Here is a 23,602-nt window from a genome sequence, read left to right as displayed (position 1 = left end):
AGTGTGTGTACAATATTCTTTTAGTAAGTCATTTTCAGAGCAGCCATAGTTGTCCTCTGATTGCCTCCAACAAGAAAGCCGTCAGCGGCAGAGACTCAATTCTTGATTCCTTGATGAAAAGCCCATTGTGCATGCACTGGTTTGATAAGCCTTGTCTTGATAAGTGACATCAGCTTTTGGTTCACTGGTTCTAAATATGCAACCGGGCGTGTAACGGACAAAGAATAAAAATCAGTCACTCTGCACCAGTTGATGGACCAGATTAAAGAAGCTGCTCCAGGTCTGTCCTGCTGATGAATTATGATACAAAACCTCATGATTTTAAGAAGTGACAGGTGAAAGAATTTCCCTGACCAGGTTTGTTTGTCACCCAGTGTCTCTCTCAAATAGCAGGCAGAGAAAAGGACCATGTACCCATTTTTTTATTCCCCAGTGTGTTTTTCAGTGGATAACAATTGTTTTGTTTTTTTTATTTCTTCTGGGTCTGTTCATCAGCAAACAAAATAAAAAAACCAAACTGTTTTAGTGCACTAATAAGCCACGTTCACAGACCTGTGGATGATGATTATGATTCCTCCTTGTCTTGGGAGCTGGTTGTATTTTTTAGGGTAATTTCAGGCCTAATCATCCTCCACCCTTTTACACTGTCAGCTTGTAGGATCTGAAATGAGACTCAGTAATACCTTGTCAGTTATCCGAATGCGTATGATACAGAGACTTGGTCAACATCTGCAATGGTTGTATTAGTAATTTGGCACCATTACAAATGCAAAAATGTGATCAAGTGAAGAAGGGTAGAAAAAAAAAGCGTTGTTTGGTATAAACAGACTGCAGATATTTTTAAGATTTAAATGACACCAGTTTTTGTGCATATTCAGAGGGCATATCGCAGACACTGACTCGAGCACAAATGACTCCAGAGACTGAGGATGCTTACACAGATCAGTAGTCGACATCTCATAGATTTTCCAGCCACATCCTTTGCACTTGTAACATCACTAATCTCACTGTGCCGAGCTGCAGGCAGTGGTGAATAATTTTTTGGAAAGGTTGATGGACAACTAAATTGTTTTATCTTTCATACGTTCTATGAAAGATGACCAAAGGGTCAGTGATTCATTTACTATGTAGACTGTCATCATTGGAGATGTCACATTGTATTATGGTAACAATCAAATCATTCAATTCCCAATTCTCCACCTGTCCTTGTTGATTAAAGTCAGTTGCAGCCAATTTTTTTTCTGATGTTTTGATCACAGTGATGACAAATAAGAAAAATCGTTTTTCAACTTGTGAACCTGGGATCACAGGGTTGAAAATGTTTGTTACTTAATTTCCAAATAGTTAAGAAAGCGAACTTCTGCTGCACAACAGTGAGGATGAAGTATGTAAGGTGAAGCTCGTCTTTCATATGTGCAGATTCCACCGTGCTCAGGAAGAACTGGCGCATTATCCCGATAATCAATTAATTATCCAATAAATGTTAAAGTGGAGTCACACTCAGTGACAAGAATTTACTTTATTCTCTGCAAGAGGACAAAACGTTTTCGGCCGTCTGGCCTTCATCAGTGTTGGCGCTGTTGTAACCAGGCTGCGTGTCATTGATAGCCCAAGTGGAAGCTGTCAGTCATGATTAAGTGTGAGACATGGCACAGCAGCTGTGCATGGATGGACGACGTTTACATGTTGTCGGGTCTGATTCGTTTCGCCGCCAGAGAATGATAATCACTTTTTTTGGGGGCAAGTATGTTTGACACACACACACACACACACACACACACACACACACAAGGAACCGAGGCAGCTGTCTGTGGCACCAACACACACATGATCACTCTACCTTCTGAGCCACAGCTGCCACTGGGCTAGTTTTACTCAGTCCTGTCTGATACAACTTTGGACATTGCAATCATAGGTGACGGTGATTTTTTTTTCTTCTTTTTTTAACCATTTACTAACCACCAGCAGCTGTAAAGAGAAAAAGGACAGTAGAAATTGGTTTAAATGAGAAAATCACTGAATAAAGGTTGTGAATTTTAGTGAACAGAATGCAACAGGTGAAGTAGCTCCTCACAACATGAAATGAACTAATTCATTCAAATTAATGCCTGAATTCTACCCAAAATGTATATACAGTAAAAAACCAGTAGCCTTTTAAATGGAAACATAAAAGCTAAACCTTCCTGGAGAATGGGGGGAAAACAGCCTTCTCAGTGGTATGGGGGTCTTCAGTTTGTGCTGCATCAAAACTAACCTGTAGTTACTGACAGTCACAGTTTTATAGTGTCATTCAGACACCAATTATGTGCAAGTGACTGGAAATGTTTTTCTTCTTAGCTTAGCTGCTGGCACAGCTCAGCTTGCACCATAGTATCATAAAAATCAGCAATGCAGCAAAACGTGTTCTAACACGGGTGCCTACAGATAGCTGTGAAGTTGTATAATATGGTGAAGTTGAGTAGTTTGACCTGTGCAACCATCTGTTCTGGCTCTTAACATCCACAAGGAGGAGAAATGATTGCAATATCATACTGTTGTTTGAATAATGCCACTTTCTGTGTTATATACAGCTGGTGTAGACAAAGTAGAAAAGCTACAAGCTGTTCACAAGAAGTTATTACTTTGACCTCAAACCACAGTGGCCAATGAACATGTGCTAAAATGATATCATTGCAGTTTGGTGACATAAACGGTTCATAAGTGTTTTTCCTGTACACCAGTATTTTTCACCACAGGCATGCAGACTTCTTTGTTAAACCTTAAGTTCTTGCTCTGTTTTACTCAAACAGTAGATTTCTTTGGTTAGTTTTTTGTCAAAGTGGGTGATTAAAAAGGTCAAATAACACATTTATCTGCCTTTAGTCAGCGATTGTTTCTCACTAGGATGTGCAGTTTGCCCATTTTAAGAGTGTAATAGTGGAGTCAGAGATTCCCTTGTGGGTTTCCGATATTTATTTGAGCTGGAATCAGTGGGCTCCTAATGTAACCAGAAAATAAAAACTTTGGTTGGCAGTTTACAATACTTACTTTAAAGTTGTTCATTAGCTTGTCATCATTTGCTGGTACAAATTGATTAGGAAACAAAAAGTCCAGCAACACTTGCAGTATTATGAACAAGTTTAATAAGAAGACCAAGGCATTTCAGCATGAACCTTTTCTCAAGGTCTGTTAAAGGCAAAGAGTCCTATAAATAATACAAAGTCAAAAAAAAAAACTTAAAAACAACTAATCACATACAAGCTCATACATATTGACCAATCTCAAGATATGTGTGTGGTGTTTGTTCTTATGGTGTTTTGTTGCTGCTGGAAGACAGGAATTTCCCCACTGTGGGATCAATAAAGTCCTGCCTACCTAAAGAACATGCACATAAGTGAGTTATGTTTATGGTCATGTGGCCATTGGCCAATCACATTCAAGGGTCAAATTGATAAAGGAGCACCAGTTGTGTGTAATAATTGACACTGATACCACATGTGATTAACATGGAAGAAAATGTACAGTCAGCAGGCGCCTAGCAGTCCAACCAATCCACAAAACACCATGGGCCTCCCCAGTCACAACAAAAACCAATACAAAAGAGATGACAACTGAAAAAAAAAGCTAAATTAAAGACATAATGCAGCACATGAAACAAAACAAAAAGCTCAAACGTATATTTGTAAGATACTATAAAACTAAATATAATGAAAACAAGAAAGACAACAGGGTGTACAGTTGGAGCCCATGAGTATTAAAAACTAAACCTCATTATAAAAATTCATTAACTGAGAAATCCTTGTCCATACCTCCTGGAAATAAACTTTTAAAGTCAAAAATCCAAAAAGCCTCTCTTTTGCTTAAAAGATTAGTGTTACCACTTATTGCTCTAGGCTTGGTTGCCTCTATGCCTGTGAAAAAATGATGACAGGGTGCTAACTTACTTATGTGCATGTTTTGTATTGGCCGACGTGAATGAACTTGTATGTCACTGGTTGTTTTTAATGGTTTTAATGTGTGCCTTTAACAGACCCTGGAGAAGTCTTCATGCCGAAATGCCTGGGTCTTATTATTAAACTTGCTCAAAACATGCAAAGGTTGCTGGACCTTTTGTTTTTCAGTTTGTTTTTTCCTTATCTGTGCACCTTGACAGTGGGTGAAGCTGTGCTAGAACTTTCTGCATTATCTGGTACAAACTGATTAAGCATTATTGGAGCGCTTCTTATATTGAAGTAGCATAGCAGTAATGCAATAGTCAAAACACTTTTGTACTGGCTTTCACAGCTAGTGCCTCCACTATAGGCTCATTTCCTATAACATACTGTAAAATGAGTAATCATTTCATATGTTTGGATTGTGAGGTCAAAGATACAGTATGTACTCTGGTAGCTTGACTTATCATTTAGTCACCTTGGTAGGCAACAAATTGTGTTAAAATCTAACAGGTAAAATTCTGAATAATGCCAGTCTATATGAGTTGTGGATGAAAGCTGTTTTCCTGCCCTAAGTTGAATGAGGGCAGGAAGACTCTTGTCCCTACTTTTGGACCCACAGCTCTTGTTCACACAAATGACATTTTCTCTCTGTTCTGTGGGGAGGCGATAGTGGTGTGGGTAGAGCAGTCATCTCCTAATTTGAAGGTTCAAATCCCGGTGCCTGCAGTCCATGTGTCGAAGTGTCCTTGGGCAAGACACTGAACCCCTTTGTTGCCCCCGATGGTTAGAGCCATTGGTTGAGTTGGCGCTGCAGATGGCTGCCTCGGTTCTGTACCGGAAACAAATTCCTTGTGTGTAACATACTTGGCCAATAAAGGTGATTATCCTTATCCAGTTGCACAGACCTTTCTGTTTTAGTTTTCAGATGTATTTCTTTATCTCTGTATGAAATTAAACAAAATGAGTGTATGGAATTACACAGTGTTTCAGTCATTGTTGTATTACTGTTGTGATATTTGTAGTCCTGCTGTGGATGTGATTTTACTAGGATAAGAGAACACCGACCTATCACATCCCCCAAAAAACATGCATTCTCCTGCCTAATTGTCAAATTAGCTTAAAAATAATTTGATAGAGATTTGCTCTTTTGTTAAGAGTGTTGTCTGCACAAATTTGACAGACTCTGTATTAACAGATAGGTGACCCCCGTCCCTTCTCCATTTATTTTATTGCATAAATAATATTATGAATTTTATATTACCACTTTATTTCTTAATTTAGTTTGTACCTAAACTGACCGCCAGGTGGGGCCGTAGGCAAAGACTTTACTATACTTTGGCTAGTTAGCTCCTTAAAGTTGCAGCTCCAGTGTTGTATGGTGTAGGGTGCTTAACTCCAGTTTGGAGAATAATGAAATTAGCTCAAAGTCCCTTATATCTCTGTGGGTACATGGCACCAGCATGTATTTATAGTGCCACTTAAATGTTAAAATTTCTTTAGCCAAAAGCGCCACTTGACATGTGACTCATTTTGGACACCAGTTAATACATGACCCATAAATAAATCCCCTTAACATAGCAAAATGTTGTAGTCTAAAATCAGGCATCTACCGTTCCATTTAAACACACGTTAAAATTGAAAGTTGTGTCATGTCAGGTATGAAAATAGACATTGTTTATTGTCCTAACAGCACTAAAGCGCAACTGATGCACTCACAGTACTCTTATACCTCGTGCCCGCGCAGGTGTGGCTCTTAGGGCTCGTGCACGTCACCCCTCCCCCCAGCTATGAACTACAAACCATTGCTGCGCGCTCCCGTGAAGTAATTCATTGTGTCAGATTGAGACGGGAAGAAGCAGCGAGCGAGTCGTCGGGTCGGTAAAGCAGTTGTGCTCCGGGAGACACTGAAAAATCCGACTGCTAGACACATAAACTGCAGGTAAACTACTTTTTAATTACCTGACTATTCTGAAGTGCTGATTTTCTTGCCTTCTTCAGTTTAAAAGCGGACATGGTAATTTCTTAAGTTGTGCGGAGCTTTGAAAGGCCGTGCTCGCGAAGCTAAAAGCTAGCGGTACTAGCTAACGTTAGCTAAATTAGCTTTTCTCCTAATCGACCTCAGTTTCCATGCCGCTTCCGCACTTGCAACACAGTTGGGCTGAAGAGAAAACTGCTGTATTCTGACTGTAGGAACTTCTGTGACCGAAACGCCTTGGCCAGACTCTACCGAAGCCTGTTAGGAAACTGTGATAACTTCAGTAATGCTTATAGACTGGCCTAGATTGGACGGATAACCCCCACACAATGAGGCTATTTTCCCTACTTACCTCGGCGGACCAGGCGGCTTACTAATGGCTCAGCGTCACTTTATGAATTGCTGCTAGAGGTGGATGTTGGATGGAGTTTTTTTCGATAGCATGCTCAACATTTTAAGCAAGCAAGCAAATGTATTTATATAGCACCTTTCTAAACCTACGTTACAAGGTGCTTTACAGTAAAACATACAAAATAATAATAATAAAAAAAACAGATGAATCACATCCACACAATAAAAAAGCATCAAGCAAACAATCAGTGTACTTTATTTCAGCAACAAACCCGCATTTTCCGTAGGTTATAGAGCATGCCAAAGACAATAGAGCTCGTACTCTTTACTTGGCTGGAGATTTTAAGTTTTACCCTTTTCTGTAATGTTGGTTTGTCGTGAATAGTCGTAGCTATCGAGAAGTCATATGTATGATGTACCGTATAATGTTTAGTTTGGAGCAGGGCCACCCACCCATTCTTCCACTGCGGACACACTAGCCATCTGTTGCCTCTGTGATGACGCCATCTTTCTGGTGACCCACCCAGTGGCTATAGCTGATTTAATATCAGTTTGACTAGGCACTAGGAGCTCTCACGGGCAAGGCACACAACTTTTTCTTTGCCATGGCCATGGTGGCTAGTAGACCACGTCAGACCATCCATATAGTGTAGCATTTCTGACCATTTAGGACTCGGAGATACAGATAAAATGATCAATAATCATATATTTGTTACAATTGTAAGTCAAAGCTAGAGATGTGATATACCAGTCAAAATGTGGCATAAGCTTTTCCCGTTAAGTTCAGTGGGAAGTTTTTGTGATGAATATTTTATTGTTCTTACTGATGTAGAAAAGCCTCTGAAGCAACTGGGGGCGGGGTCAGGTTTTATTGTAGTTTTACACATGGCCACATTTGAAGCTGTTGAATAAAAGAATATAATATCTTACAATATAATGGAGGGAAATAATGGTGACTGATCAGAATCCAATTTCATTTAATGGTCGATAAATTAAATAAACGGTCAGTGGCTTCTTCCCAGTAGGTTCAAATTTTAGTCATTGTGATTGAGACAAGCTTAGTACTGATTACAAATACTCTGGTTCATGGTAATTATCCAGCAAGCATATTAAGTACACTGTCTTTCTGTGTCCTGTTTTTTTTTTTCCCCAGGGGGTTTGTGCTAAAGAGGTGGTAGAATTTTTACATGAGAAAGTGGGTCTCTTGTAACTGAAATGGTAATTTCATTGTGTCCCAGCAGTACTATCACCTTTCTCTAAATGGGTTGTTTTAAGTGTTTATCAGCAATTTGTGTTGTAATTGTATTTTACATTATACATGTGCCGCACACGGTGGTATAGAATGGCTATTCTGTTCTTTCATTGTAATGGATTAATTCCATATTTCAACACCCATAGAACTGCATGTCAGGTGGTAGCAGAGAAGCACTTGCCAAGCTTCTGTCAGAAACTGAAATATTCATCTGCTGGTAGCCAGTGAACTGTTAAGCTGGGTCTAATTTTCCACCCTGAAGACTGTGTGGAGTATTTCCTGATATAAACACACACGCCCACACATGCAGGCCTTTAGATGTGACTGTGTGGGGTTTTCTAAAGGACAGCCTGATGAATCATCAAGCACACAGTAACCATTTTAATAATGCATTTAAAGCTGTGTCGTACACAGTAGCAGTGCAGAATGAGTAGTGTTTTACTTGACTGGTCAGAGAAAACTGTTTGAAAACTGGGTGTGTGTGGACACATGAGTGGGTTTGACGGGCAGACCTGCTGACAAACCTATTGTTTGAGTTTGACAGGATGACAGTTTACATGATTTATCAGGCTGGATACACAGCCATCCCGAAGGTGGAGACTCGGTTGAAAGTCAAGACCCATAAAGCATAGTCTTTGTTTATAAAACTATGTGGTTTATTCAGTTAGCTAGGTAAGGATAGTCAGCTGCTTTGTCAAATTAAGACCATCAATTTTCAGAAGGTGCCACCTCAGTGTTTGTGAAGCATGAATCAAACGTTACTGTTGGGAAGTCGGTTGAAAAAGTGAATCACAAATTGACAAAAGCCTGCCCCTGCTGTCACCCCTGCTCCTCCTGTGTTAATTGATGGTGTTTATTGCAGGAATTCCAATATCCATCCTTTTCTGTTAATTTGATCTTGTTGGGGTTTTCCCTGTGTCTCTCCTTACTTGTTGTTTGTCATCTTTAATTTCATCTCATGGTGTCTTGTTTGATAGCGTGCAGGTGGGGTGGAGATTTGCACATTTGGCCTGGTCCTTATTATCTATCTAGCAGGACTATAATTGTTCAGGGATTCCATCTCGCATACACTTCAGTTACTGTGGTCATCAGCGTAGCTTACATAACCAGCCTGTTTTTTTTTTTTGTTTGTTTGTTTTTTTCTTGGCATATGTTAACATTTGATGTCTTTGTACCAAAAGGCAGTTTGGAAGCCAGTCATTTGTGGTTCTCTGCAGTCTATAGTTGGAGTTACATCACTTCATACATGCACCACTGAAAATGCCTGAGAAGCCTGTTCAGTTTTAGTGTGACTCTAAAGTGTTGACTGGCAAGCATCTGGCAGGCATGACTGGCAACAGCCCAAGATAATATATGTGGTTGGTGGAAATTTCACATTCTACTGAAGAGCAGTATATGGGCACCTATCTGTTAATTGCTTAGCAAATTATATTTCACCACCTTTACATTTGCATCAGTGTATGTGATATTTTTGATAATGTGTGTTCCCCGTTTTCCTGAAACAAACTCTTGACACAACGTTATACACTGTTAATGGTGATTTTCCTCTTGTTTGCCCCCCCCCTTTTCTGAGCATATTGTGCCCCTATTATGTTTTTTGTCTTGGGCTATGTTCACATCATGGGCCTTAATGCTCAATTCCAGTCTTGTCAGATCTGATCTTTTTGTGTTGATGATTCACATCATGTGTAACATTTATCCATCTCTGATTTGAAAACAAATGAGAGTGTGAACATAGCTATAATTTCCCAGGTGATGTATCAAACTAATTAGATTTTTGTTTCTGAATGGCATGAAAAATGCCTAAATCACAAAATAAATATTGGTGCTTCTTCAGGTGTCACTCGGACACCGGTGCTAACAGTTCTGTGAAGTTAGAACATTTAGGTTGTGTTCGGACTGAGTTTCAAAGATGTGCAAAATAAAATGCAGCTGTCCTCATTCATTTCTGTGGGGGATTGAATTCAACATAGCTTGCACCTGTACCACAGTGGGCTCTGGCGAAACAACTTCAACCCTGTGCGGTGAAAAAGTTAGATCTGGCTCAGCTTTCATTTCAACATACAGTGACATTATTCTGTGAATGATCAGGACATGTACACTCCAAAACGATACATCATGCATCTTTGTTAGTACTGGATGTTAAACTGTTTATTATCCATCAGTGCCGATACACTGGTGGTACAATTTGTGCTAAGGTAAAGTAGGCTATGTTAGCAGCATGGCTAACCAAAACGCAATGTAAACTCCCAGGCTGGAAACGTGAATAAATCAATTTACATTGACTCATCACAACATGGTTGTATTGTATATGGCTACAACACTCCCCATGAAAGCCTGCAGGCCCTTGCCTGCATTTTTACCAGCTCAGTCTTAGTGCATGCTAATGTAAGCTTTCACAATTTCCTTGAAGATCTCTGCACATGTGAGCTATGTCAGTCAACAGGTTTGAGTAATGGCAGCAGCTAAAAGGTGACAAAATAACAAAGAAAGGTAGTCATGCTACCTCAGTAACATGGATCAGTTTTGCAAAGGCCACCTCAAGTTTATAAAGACTTGATTTGAACAAAAAGTGGCAGCATGACAAACCTGTTGCAGTTTGTTTTTATGTAGCTTTTAAATCTGTTCCGGATATGTTTATCTAGTTACTGCCAACCATTTGTTATTGTTATACAGCTGCTCCTAGTGTTATTCTTGACAATACGTGGAAGGAGAACAGTTTTGCTATTGATTCTTTGGTTGATATTGCGCATATGGCCCTAGTTACTAGGGAATGGCATGTAATTTTGATCAGAAATGGACTGAATATGGAGCCTGAAGCTGAAGGGAATGTAGGCAACACACAGTTTACAGTAGCTACAAATGCCAGTCACATGCAAACTTGCTACATGGACAAAAATTAAAACAACCCAGAACTGAAAGGGAATAAAGACAGACTGGTTTCAACCAGACTCTTCTTATGCACAGCCTATTTGGGAATTAAATAAACTTTAGCAGCATTTTTTTCAGCAGTAGGTTAGCTGTCAAATGATTTGACAATTTAGACACAACACTGGTAAACTAGATATCTCACCAAAGGTGCAGATTTGACAGGGAACTGAAACTGTAACCTGGTCTGTAGTTACAGCTCTGCTGCAGATCAAACTGCAACTCAGCTGACGGTGTGCTCTCTACCACACCTCCAGCTGGCTCACTGTGATGGAGAGCAGGTTAGAAAAATGTGATTGACACTGCACAGTGCAGCTACTTGGTGAATCAGAAGGAAATGACAACTCAGGGGTGTGAATTTTTTTTTTTTTTTTTTTTTTTCATAACCCCCCTCAGTGTGAGGCCTATTTGTCCTTGTGCACTTAGTAAGTATACAGTGCATGTACTGTGTTCATGTGAAAGTTGTCTCTGTGGCAGTGCCCCAGGAGTGATGATGTGTACTTAATGAATAAAGTGATTGTACCCATATTTCCACAACCGGCAACTGGAACATTTTGGATACCATTCCTGTTCATGTATAAAGGGAAATGGCTGTTTTCCTGTTTAGTGTTTTGGTCACACTTGTTGATAAAATGTAATACTGGTTATTTTCACAAGTGTGTGTGTGTGTGTGTGTGTGTGTGTGTGCCCTCGTGAGCGCTGAATACATCCAAAGTTTGTCAGTCCAGTTCAGCAGAAAGTCCACACCATTTACACCCAATTCCTGTTTGTAAAAAAAAAAAAATATATATATTTTTTTTGGGACTAATATATGCAATCACATGCGTACACACACTTGACATGCCATAGTCAAGGCTAGTTAGTTTGCTGAAATTTTTAAACCATGAATTACAAATGAAAAGAGCAGAACCAAATACAGGCTCATGTTTATCTTCAGGTTGAGAGCCACTGATTTCATGTTGTGTGGTTAAATGTGTGAAGTATAATGGTGCAACTGCACTATGCATCACTGTGCAAAGCCCACTCTTGCTTTCCTGCTACAAATGTCGCATGTTTTTCTGCTTAAAATGGACTGTTAGGTCCTAGTAAACACTTTTATTTACAGAATAGTTTGAGTATATGGACGTCTTTGGGCAGTGGGATGCTCCTCTGTAACAATTAAGGGCAACGCACACAGGTAGCGTGATGTGTCAAAAAACCTGCACCAATTATTTTTGTAATGAAAGCCCAAACGCTGCCATCAAACTATACACATCAGGATGTGCTTTTGTCCTTTTGCCCGGCTTAAACTCGCATCAGCAGCATAAAATTACTGAAGTAATCTAACATTTTGGTGGTCCTGCACTGAATTCACACCGCTCCCGCTGCGTGATGCGGGTCATATCGGTGTTTCCCCTAGGTTTACAGTTTTTTGGTTGGGGTGCCACACACGTGTGTGTGTGTGTGTGCGCGACTTGGGGTGGAACTCCGCCGTGCATGATACAGAGAGCAGAGGAGAATTGTAAACGTGCGACCATGTAGAGACAAAAATGACATGCCTTTATATAAATAACATAAGGCTAGTTTGTTTAAAAAAAGAACAAGGAAAGGAAACCTTAAATGACTTCCATTAAGATCTGGTGGGGGGGGCAATATAATGGTAGGGGGAAACGCTGCACATGGCGTGTTGTGCTGCCCTCAGTGTTTGCTGCCATTTACACTTGTGATTCTACTTCCTGTCATGCTTTTCTTGTGACTCCTTGGGCATAACACTGACTTCCTCCTTCCTTCTTGTGTTCTCCAGGGATGGCAGCCATCCGTAAGAAGCTGGTGATAGTGGGGGATGGAGCTTGTGGGAAGACCTGTCTTCTGATTGTCTTCAGCAAGGACCAGTTCCCTGAGGTCTATGTCCCCACTGTGTTTGAGAACTATGTTGCTGACATAGAGGTGGATGGTAAACAGGTGAGACAACTGTAGCACTATGTCTTTCTCATTTAATGTCATGTCCGAGTGGTGCTGAAGGGTAGATGGATTGATCCAAACCACACTCATTAAAAGCTGTTGTACCATCTTAATAAGTGACTTTTTTTTTCTAGTGAACAAATTTTAAATACTGAGTATTTTGTATGTTTTTAAGACACTACAGAGTAATCTACTTGTTTCCTATGTGTCTTTGCTGCTTTTAGTTTTTGTGCTTATATCAAGCTAATTTTGTTCCTTGTGTCCTTAATCATGCTCAACACTTTAATTCTACCTTCAGGGCTAAGTGGGCAAGTGTTGATAAAACTGTACTGTTCCATTTTCACATCTTCCCTCCCTCTGCAGCAGCCGTCTGCCACATCTCCTCTGTTTTTGCAGATTGCTTTGGTTGAGCTTAGTCACAGGCCTTCAAATTAATTTTGGAAATATTTCTAGGTTTTTGTAGGTACTGGATAACTCATCAGTCACAAATCCACACGTCCTCACCTCATTTTGGGTTAATGGGATTCTGGGACATTGAGTGTTTATTGGCTGGTTGATTCTCTAATCCTTGGTTCTGCTGAGAAAGACTCATTACTACTTCTAGTCAAGTGTCACACTTTTCCAAATGTCTTGATCTGGTTTCCTTTCCAAATTTAGCTGTGTAGTTTGCTCTGAGAGGGTTCTTTATGTTACTGTCACAGAACCCACGTACAGTTTGTTATTTATTAGGAATTAACAAAGACAGTTTCATACAGTAAATAGTATTTCTTCAACCATATCAGACTATACCGTCATGTATTGTGTAAGAATCTTCATTTAAATGAAGCAACAAAACAGGTTAATATTTAGGCAGATTACTGTGGTAGCTCTTTGTTGCACTTTTTTCTTTTGAGACATTTAACCATTCATGTTCTGGTTTCACCATCAGCCACATCTTTCTAGTAACAGTGTCAATGCCTTAAATTTTGTTTTAACAAAATAATTGTATTTATTTGATTAATTTAAAATGAGAATTGTGGCCCAAACTATCTGATGGCACAAGCTCTGATGTATATAAATGAATGACGGGGACCTGCTAAATTGAGGTTTTCCAGGTTGAGGCTAAATGCAGAGATTCATCTTCATTGCTGAGATTTAATACTCATTCAAATTATATTTAAATATAATTAAAGAAAACATGAAAACAAGATTTGACCACTTCAGGGTCCAAAATGGTACACATTTTACCAGGGTTCAAGACATGCTTCACATTTGTTTGCTTTCCACTTAATCTCATAAAATAAAAGTCCTTTTTTAGTAGTTCCTGGTCCAAATGAGGTCTGCAGCTGTTTTTGTTTTTCTTGTTTACATTCTAGCTTCATGTGAGTTATGTTGATCAGGATTGACGTGGCTTATTAGCTTCTCTTCCTCACTTATTTTCTCCCTCGTTCTCCACATTCTCTTGTCCTTCTCCCTGCCCTGTGTGTGCGTCAGGTGGAGTTGGCCCTTTGGGACACAGCAGGTCAGGAGGACTATGACAGGCTGAGACCTCTTTCCTATCCAGACACTGACGTTATTCTCATGTGCTTCTCCATAGACAGCCCTGACAGCTTGGGTGAGTACAACCCCACACACTATCATGTGTAACATAAAGTACTACGTCTCTGTCCTTCTTATGCACTCCCCAATCTTTCCATTTTTATTTCTGGGGCCTGTCGGTGTTCATTCTGTTGTGACCACTTGTAGAGGAACTGGTTGCATTTGCACATACAGAACTCACCAACTGACACAAATCATTTGTCATGTATTGGCATGCAGCCATGCTGTTAAACAAGGACACAGGCCTTTTCTCTCATAATGATGAACAACACTTCACTGATCATATCGAAATTGCTTTGCATCAAAGGCAATCAAAGCTGCAGACAAGGAGTCAGATTAAACAGTGAAATGAGACGAAGGTACTAGTTATAATAGATTTATAATAAAACAGGCTTATTGTGCTGAAGCTTGTCATTTGTTGTTTTACATGATAATCCTTAGACTACTTTTTTGTTTAAAAGCAGCATTTCTGCTGACAAAGTGAGACAAATGTTATCAGCTGATGCTCAGTGGAGATATGGAGGCTCTGTGCTTTTGTTCCTTTTGTCAGAAGCAGAATTGTCTCTGCAGTAACTCACATTTTAAATGTATAGGCCAGTCTGAACACTGGTGTCCTTTGATTTAATTCTGTTGCCTAGTTTCAAGATAAGCACATATACTGCACCATCATATTGTGTTTATGCAGCAGTTCATTGTCAGGTTGTATGGTTGTTCACTTGTAGCAGGAAGAAATTTTTCCAGCTTTTTTTTTTTTGGAATTATTTGCTTATTAGCATTTCCTTTTTTTTTTCTTTAATATTCCCAAAGTGGCATATGAGTGAGAATGGGTTTAGTGCAGTACACACAGCACTGGAATATATGTACATCTGCCAATTGGTCCTTTGTTCAGATGTAGTGGTCTCCAGGTGCTGGAATGTTTATCCCCCATCTGGAAAAATAAAACTACAGTAAAGTTTCATCACTTCAGTTGCATTTGAGAATCAAAATTACATCTGATATACACACCCAAAATTAAACTGACCAGTGATTGTTGATTTTTTTGTCATTCACAGAAAACATTCCAGAGAAGTGGACCCCAGAAGTCAAGCATTTCTGTCCCAACGTTCCCATCATCCTGGTAGGGAACAAGAAAGACCTGCGTAATGACGAGCACACACGCCGAGAGCTGGCCAAGATGAAGCAGGTACATCTTTTTTTTTTTCTTTTTTTTTTTTGTCACCATTTTGGTTATTCTGCCAAGTTCGTTCGTGGAAAAATAACCATTACTGGTTACACTAGCGGTTGGCTTTTGTTTCATCATCTTTACCTCTGCTCATCTGCATATGTTATTGATGACAGAAGTACAGTTCAAATGAGTAAAGATCACTTGTTTATTGGTGTTTAGAGTTGTGTATTATTTAATGCTATTTTATCCAATTGTGAATGTTTCGCTAAACCAGATTCTTGGTTTTGTCTTCATCCAATAGGAGCCAGTGAAGTCGGAGGAGGGCCGGGACATGGCTGGTCGGATTGCAGCATTCGGTTACATGGAGTGCTCTGCCAAGACCAAGGACGGTGTGCGGGAGGTGTTTGAGATGGCCACCAGGGCGGCACTGCAGGCCCGCCGTGGAAAGAAGACCAATAAATGTGTACTGCTGTAAAATGGCTGACATATTTGGACTATTTTCACCAGGGGCTACTGTACCTTGGTTTAGGGCTCGGGAGGGACAGAGGGGATTACTAGATGGGAGAGGGAGGGAGGGGAAGAACAGAGTGCAGTAAACACCTACCGCTGTAAAATGGCTGTTTGTTGGACTGAATTTACCCTGGGACTTGGGTTTGGGAAGCTTTGATGGAGAGGGATGGATGCATGGAGGGGGGAGGAGGGAACACAGTAAATGACTACCGCTGTAAGCCATCTTTACCTGTAGGTTTATCATCAAGGTGGGAAATTTACACCAGCCAAACGCTGGTACATATTGTCTTGTCAACCAGCCACTTAACCGATAAAGATTATTAGGAGTTCCTGGTCCTTTCTAAAATTCTGTCTGACTGGTAAAACTGATTAAGGTGCTAGTGAATTATGGGATGTTCCAGTGACTGTTTCTTGTGTACAAAGCAGAAGGTTTAGTTTCCACCCTGAGTGATTTGCCAGACGGACAGCACAGTAAATGAGTACCACTGTAAGCAGTCACCAGTGGACTGCTCCTCCCCAGATGTTCATACCTGGATTAGGGATAGGGTGGTGCTGAGTTGGACAGTGAAAGGATGGGAAGAATGAAGTACAGTGTGCGAGTGTGACCATGGGGACACTTTATACACCACACCAGGGCAAATCTGGCAGCTTTCATAGTTTTACACATGTAGCTGGTTATGTTGTAGTTACCTGAGCAGAGTGTTTCAAAAGAAGTCTGCTTACCAGTAAACGAGTACAGGCCTGAAGAGGTTTGAGGCTGATGATCTTGCAGATTTATTCAGAAACAAAAATCTGAATTCTCTTGTAAAATTAAGCATTTGGGAAAATTTGTCCAGTGGTTGTTGTATCCACAGTATTGGTCAAGTGCTCTGGTCTTGTGTGCTCATGGAGCTCCATGCTCACACGTGCAGCTCAGTGCCATTTAGTCTGTCAGTGGTTAATTCCTGTTCTTATAGACTCGGTGACAGCCGCATCGAGTCCTTACTGAGATGACCTGTTCTAATAACATGCAGATCAACTGCAGCTAGTGTTTGAATTGATAAACTGACACTTAAACCCATTTGCTGTGCAGCACCGTCTTGTCTTTAATCCAAAGTGGTTTTAATAGCCACCTGTATACCAGTTGCTGCTCCTAAATACCAGGCATATTATCATAGCAGTGTTGTAGAAGGCAGGGCTAGGTAGTCAACTGCCCACATGGTGGTGGCTTTGTACTGCATTTGGTTTTCCTAACTTAAGGGGGTGATCATTATCAACCTGAACATTCTTCAGCATTGTAATATATTCTTTGGACTGAATCAGTGGAAGGGGCAGATGATTTATGGTCCCACTCGGACAATGGCACTGCCTGTGCCTCAGCTCCCATCCCTTCCTGTTCCACCTAGCTGACTGCTGGTGCTCATCTTCCTTTGGTTATAAACCAGGTCAAAGAACAAGGAGAGGAGAGTATTGTTTACATGCACACCACTGATCTCCTTATTTGGGATGAACAACTTTTAATTTTTTTGTGTGTAGGCATGTTTTAAAGTCAAATGTACTGTATGAGAAAAAACCGCATGCCAGGGATAAGCCACCATTACACCTGCATTTTCTGGAGAACTGTTTGGCCTTGCCACCGGCTTTCACAGTTAGAAAAATGTGACATGACCTTGTTACCTAGAAGGCTGTGCACAGAGATGGCAGAGTGCCAGAGAGTTATTTGTTTGGGTGCAACTTGTTGGTATACTGCCTCACTAACAAGCAAAGTGTTGGGAAAACGTTGAAATTTGGAGTATTTTTTAACATCCTTTATTCTACAAATATCAAGGGGTTGTGGGCACACTGGGGATTTGTAAACCACCAGCCTTCCCTGGCTTTTCAATGTGGTCTACTGCCAGAGTTGGGTTCTCCTGACAGTACTGTGCCCTCCTGTTCTTCTTCCTGGCCTGCAGGGAGGAGCTGGTTCCAGAAACCTAGTGTTTTTGTTTTATGCTTTGTTTCCTGTGTTTAGAAAGAAAAAAAGTGTCTCAGTATTTAAAAATAGGAGGTGGAAGATTGGGGTACTGCTTACATGTTGCTTTAGTTTACTCTTTTGTGCTTGACCTGAATTTTTGTGATGACTTAATGACCTGCCAGTCATCCCTGCCAAATGCTGTTGTTAGGCAGTCAGGAGAAAGGCTGGCCTCTCGGCTGCCTGTCTGGAGCATTGCTAGGACCACGTGCTGTTCTTCTTTTGTTTGTTTGGAGCACAATCTTAGCTGAAAAGAAAAGGAAAAAAAAACCCCTCTATGTACAAACCTTTTTTATTTTTAGTAGTTTTTATTGTATTTTAAGTCCTACTTTTGGTTGCTGAAGCAGTGATGGAAACAAAGGAACAGGAAAACCAAGCTGTATGCAAAGTCTGTAAATATGAAATGTGGGATTGTTCATACTCACACGCACAGGACTGGAAACTATTTGTAAACTAGCTTTGGTTTGTGTAATAAATTACTTTCTATAACACAGCTTCTATTCATTGTGGTCCGCCGGTGGCTTTTGAGTGCAATCAATCCACATGTAATATGAATGGAATGATGGATGAGTGGTTTTACATGAACTGTGGGTTACAATCCTTCTGGTGACAGGTCAACCATTTAGTGTAACAATCTGAATAATTGCTTGGAAACCCAAGAGGAAAAGTGAAATGATCTGAGGAGATGCAGAGGGATCATGTCCCTTTTGGAACTACAAATTAAATGGCAGCTGAAAGGGCCAGTGTAGTGAATTTTAGTTTGTCATCCTGTAAGTTCAACTTCTATAATCTTGCTTTAAAGGAACAGAGTTCCTCATTCACTTTCCTCTGATCGCAGTTTTATTAAAACTCAAGAGTACTGGTCAGTGAGATGAGTTTCTGGTTGAAGAGCATGAAGCACCATCGCACCACTTAATGCCATCACCCTGAATGTGTTGGATAGCGCTGGATGTTGTGGAGTAATATAAAGAAGCTGCAAGCGTGTGCAGAGTGTGAAGCTGCTCCGGAACAAAAATAAAAGCAAGCAGAGTGGAGGAGTGACAATCCAGGAATAAATATCTGAGCAGAAAGGTGCTTACAAGGATTATACATCTACAGTAACTTTTTAATAGAAACAAAGTATTGATGTCATTTTACATGCAGCTTTCTATTCACACTGGCATAAAGCTACACTGATTTTTTTTTTCACAAGTCTATTGTGGCAGACCATTTAGGCTTTCCTTCTTCCTTCCATACTGTTCAGATCACACATCCAAATAGTAGTTTCCATCTTGTTACATCAGAGAGGTGCCTGAAGAGACCTTTAGCAGCTCATATAGGAAGAAGAGAAGGTGGGGCGAACAGGTATAGAAAATGAATGGATGGCTAGTAGGAGGAGGCCTTCAGTGATGGATTACAAGAGATGTAGTGGGTGGATGTGAGAGGAAACAAGAAGTCAGCTTGTGCTGCTCTGACTGAAAATGACTCCCTGGGAATGAGACGAGGGCCCTTACAGTGGAAAAAACAGACCATCTGCCAGACCCTGTCAGTCACTTGTGGCCACTAAGCTGTATATGCCTTTCCACTGTTAACCCTCGAGTGAATTACAAAGGAAATCTGCTGTATTGCTTTACTGCACAAAGCAGGACATTGCTCCTACACCTGTTTTCCCCCTTGGTAGATGAGGACTACAGAAAAGTTCCAAATTCCAATATATTTATCTTTGTCAGTAAAGCCAAAGAGATAATACTAATGCAAAACTGACTCTGAAAAATGATCAACAGCCCTAGGTTCTGACAAGATCTGATTGTTTCATATGGTAGAATGGCTCAGAAAATGGTCCTGTACACACACACAAAATGTACAGATGTATTCAACAACAGGATTTTCCTAAATAAATAAAAGGTACAAAACTATGGCTATAAGAGAAATATTCAAATATTTATGGTACTCTGATCTGAAGTGTCATGTTGGGTATGAAACTGAGATAATGAGTATATTTCAGTGTTTTCATCACATGAGAATAATGGCACATTGGCTCAAGTGTATTAAACTATCCATATTGTGTTCCTCTGACACAAGCTACACCAAAATGGTGTCAGAAAATGCTATAACGCATACTGGGTCCAGGGGCCCAAGGGTTTAGAGATTCGCCTGTGTCAGAGCCTCTGTTGAAATCAATCCGATTACTTAAAAAAGACAAAATAGCCAAGAGACAAAACTACAGCAAAGATTCAAAACGACTACAAAAAGATAGAATGTCCACAAAGACTCAAACTAACTACAAATAGATGCCAAACAGTCACAAAAATACTACAAAGACATGTAGAACAATTACAGAGAGACACAAAAAAAATCACTGCAATTAGGGAAAACATCCACAGGTGGATTGATTGTTGTCATTTCGTGTCGCTTTCAGCTTGGGTCTCCATTCTAGGAGGGGAGGGGGTCTTTCACATATTTGTGCCCAGAGGCCCATTATCTCATAATATATCCATGGCCATGTCTCTTTCTACTGTTAATGCACAAAGAGTGAAACAGAGATGATTATGCGCTGCGTCAGACAAACACATCCTGAGTGACACACTAACAGACGGAAACGTGTTGGAACCACTGTGGTTCCGTTCCATCTGTTGTTGTTGTTTGTGACAGCATTTACAAAAGACATAACAGTTAAGTTAACGGTGATGCTAAGAACATCTCCTCTTCCGCTCACAGGAAATTTAATAATCTGCTTCTAAAGGAAATGACTACGGCTCTTTGTACAGACATTCAGATCGAAACCAGGCAGTCGAAAAGGAAGGAAGGAAGCTCGTCACTGTCAACTCCACCACAACCGATGGTTGGGCATCGTGTAAGACACACCGCGGCGTCGAGTGCAACACTTGTAGAGAAGTGAGCTGGGGAGAGGCTGCTGAGAATGACGAGACTGTTCTGTCCTTTCTTTCTCTTAGTGTCTCCCTCCTGCCTTGCTCCTCCAGATGCGCATCAGCGACGAGTACAGCACAACACAACTCAACCGCCGGTTTATATACCGGTCTATTTTTAGGCCCTCGCGAGCTCAACTATTCTTAACCAATATGAGCTCATCGCTCGCCTGACTTGTCCAATGGGATGAGAGGAAGAAAGGGGAGAGAGGGGGCGGGTTACACAAGAGCCTATTATCAGGAAAGAAAAAAGCAATCGAGTGAGGAAAAAGAAAGAATTTACTCGGTCGCTTTTCTAAAGTACCATAAACATTTGAGGAGGTCCACAAAGAGTCTTGGTATTTTTTCAAACTAAAGTTCTACTAGCCTTAGCGAGAGAATGATACAGTACCCTGTAATAATATAACAATGTTTGAATGTTTTACTTCAAATATATTTGTTGGTACTACTATGTAAACCAATTGTTTGCATATAAACATGCTTCTAACTTGGGAGAAAGGGAGGCATTCAAGAACACTTTGAGAAAAGACTGTTATTCGATGCAAAGAGGAGTAAATGAGAAATTAGAACACTACATGGAACCACCAACATGGCTCTGCCCTGTGAGGGGTGGGACTCAATAATTGTACAAATAATTTATTAGACTATTTGTTGCTGTTTATTCTGATACATACACTATACTGTTGTGCTGTAGCTGAAACAGAGGTAAATCAAAAATGTTATCATAGCTTTTGTGTTTTATGACAAAAGACAAAATAACAATACAGTCAACAGTTCAATGTTTGCATTGGTTTTGGTTACTGGTCTTATTCATCTCTCTGAAATAGGATTACCTATACATACTAGCCATACTTAGCCAGTAGAAAAAGGTCTGTACACCACCTTAGCATTTAGATGCAGCAAACTAATTAGCCGACAATGTAAACCAAATGGAGCTTCTCCTAGAGGTTCTGAGGGCTAAATGTAAGTGTTGGGGTGACTGTGCTTTTACTGTGACTGCTCCTATAGTATTTGTTCTACTACAAACCTGACATTTTTTAAATCCAAGTTAAAGACTTACCTGCGTAAACTGGCTTTTAGTTCCTAGTAGAGTCCTGACACTTTCAGATCCTTTTTGTGTTCATTCATGTGTTTTACTTCTTATCTTCTGTACTATGAAGAAACCTAATTTGATAAGCAACTTTATTTTTCCCCCACACTCAAAACACTGACACTGACACTAACATAAGTGATAAGTAATATCGCACATAGTGTGCGGTATTAACCAGCTGCGTAATGTCATATTCAGTCGTCAAATGGGTCTTATTAGTCTGTGATTAGGTGTGTTATATGGATGGCAAGTAATTTTTATTCCACTGTCCTTGTGTCCACTTCATGAACACAGAAGTTTAGTTTTAATTCTGGAGAGTGTCACGGCTGCTGTCTCCTCTCCAGGGGTTCTTCCTCTCTGTACATACAGTGTATTTGTATTTTGAAGGGCCTTCTCACCCTCTGCCACAGCAGCAGTACTTCACGAGTACTTTGGTTTATGTGAAGCACTTGTGGGAAACCAGGACTCACACATTCAGTTACTGCAACGTCATGGCCTTGGTGCTGCCCACTGGTTAACTCTGTATGTTTGTGTATCTTCACTGCTGACATTTGAAAGGCTGCATATTTAACAGTTACTGTAACTCATGACCTGAGACAGACAGATAAGTATGTCAAATGGCAAAATATATAATTAACATAGAACATGTGTATAAAGTAATTTTGTGTATAATCACATATATATGTGATGTCACTATAACATTAAATCATACTGTGTCTCAGTATGGTGCAGCCTGAAAACTGTTCAGTAATGTTACTGAACTGTAACAACGTACTAACAACATACATACAGCCAGCTATTTATGATTTCTCATGAATTATTATTATTTTGCTGCAGTACACAAGTACATTTTTGCTTGCTAATTGTTATGACCCCTGCAGTAGTTCAGTGAAGACCACACAATGTTGTCTGCATCCATCGAAGGACAGAGCACTTGAAATGGCTCAGGCATGCAACGATTACCTTGTGCATTCCAAACTTTCAACTGTTTTCTATGTATGATGTGTGTCAGATGCGCACACAATTAACCAGATACTGAACAACTAGTAGAAAACAACAAGTGAATATAATACATAAGACTATGGTGGTAGGCTTATGCAGTAAATAAGGAAATGGCAAATAGCCTATGTGAGTGGTTGCAGTAAATAAGGAAATGGCAAATAGCAAAGTAGCAAATCACAAGCCACAGGAGTGTGCTATAATGTAAACTGTGGTGCATGATTGTGAGACTTTATATTGAATTGGTAGTTAATGAGATGAATCGACAGATCTACTATGCTGCTGCTGCAGTCTATAAATACTGTACCAGTCTGGGCATTGCTCAAATAGACGATCTTTGGCAATGACTTTGGAATGGTAGGACTTGCTTCTCTGTCTCTGTCGGTTTTTTTTAGTTATTACTTTGGATGAAGGCTATGTCATGGATTGCCCCATGATTGTGAGTCATCCACACACCCACCTATCCTGTTGTTTCCCAAAGTCTTATTTTTAGGCTTCGCACCAAAACACAACGCCCAGTGACCCATCTGGCTCCTTTTAGTTGGTGAGACGCGAGTTTATGTCTACTACACATTTCACTGAGGTTGAAAATAATAATACAAAATAAATAGATTAAAAAATGACTAGTGGCTTGTTTCCATGTTTCCTTAGTTGACCGCCTTCGCCTAGTATCTAACTTCTAAATCTGAATGAGATTACACAGTCACGGTGGTAATGTTCAAGTTTTTTTTTTTTTGCAGATTCGCTACTATCTGTTTAGCACCGAACACGCTCCCGCCGGGCGCGCCCCCACACAAAAGGTTCCAACACATCATGACAAGAGCGCGCAGGACGGTCAATTACCACCACCCCCCGTCATAAACTCCAGCACAGCTATTAAAGAATTTATATCCAAATGATTGGCCAGTTTTAGAATTATGCAGCCTTTTACAGTTTCACAGCCAGCGCATAGCACAGGCCTAAATTTGACGGTTTTATGAGGATGGAATCAGCTATATTATAG

The 23,602-nt window shown here is 40.2% G+C and overlaps 1 protein-coding gene across 1 annotated transcript; it reads left to right on the top strand.

Moving 5' to 3' along the window:
* The first annotated feature begins 5,737 nt into the window (after window positions 1–5,737).
* Window positions 5,738–17,874, top strand: rhoab (ras homolog gene family, member Ab). The gene is made up of 5 exons (XM_020623580.1): window positions 5,738–5,853; window positions 12,204–12,361; window positions 13,835–13,955; window positions 14,992–15,122; window positions 15,406–17,874. Exons 2-5 carry the CDS (start codon window positions 12,206–12,208, stop codon window positions 15,577–15,579), a joined length of 582 nt encoding a protein of 193 aa, XP_020479236.1. The 5' UTR covers window positions 5,738–5,853; window positions 12,204–12,205; the 3' UTR covers window positions 15,580–17,874.
* Window positions 17,875–23,602: the final 5,728 nt, after the last annotated feature.

The sequence above is a fragment of the Monopterus albus genome, unplaced genomic scaffold (genome assembly GCF_001952655.1).
Source record: "Monopterus albus unplaced genomic scaffold, M_albus_1.0 scaffold305.1, whole genome shotgun sequence".
In the NCBI taxonomy this organism is placed as follows: Eukaryota; Metazoa; Chordata; class Actinopteri; order Synbranchiformes; family Synbranchidae; genus Monopterus; species Monopterus albus.
The sequence above is the reverse complement of the archived record's forward strand: the minus strand, read 5'-3'. Positions and strand labels throughout refer to the sequence as shown.

Excerpts from the sequence above, each read along its gene's own strand:
- rhoab (XM_020623580.1), top strand. The coding sequence starts at position 12,206 with ATGGCAGCCATCCGTAAGAAGCTGGTGATAGTGGGGGATGGAGCTTGT. Across the intron at positions 12,362-13,834 it reads TAGAGGTGGATGGTAAACAG|GTGGAGTTGGCCCTTTGGGA; the intron begins GTGAGACAACTG and ends TGTGTGCGTCAG. Across the intron at positions 15,123-15,405 it reads AGCTGGCCAAGATGAAGCAG|GAGCCAGTGAAGTCGGAGGA; the intron begins GTACATCTTTTT and ends TTCATCCAATAG.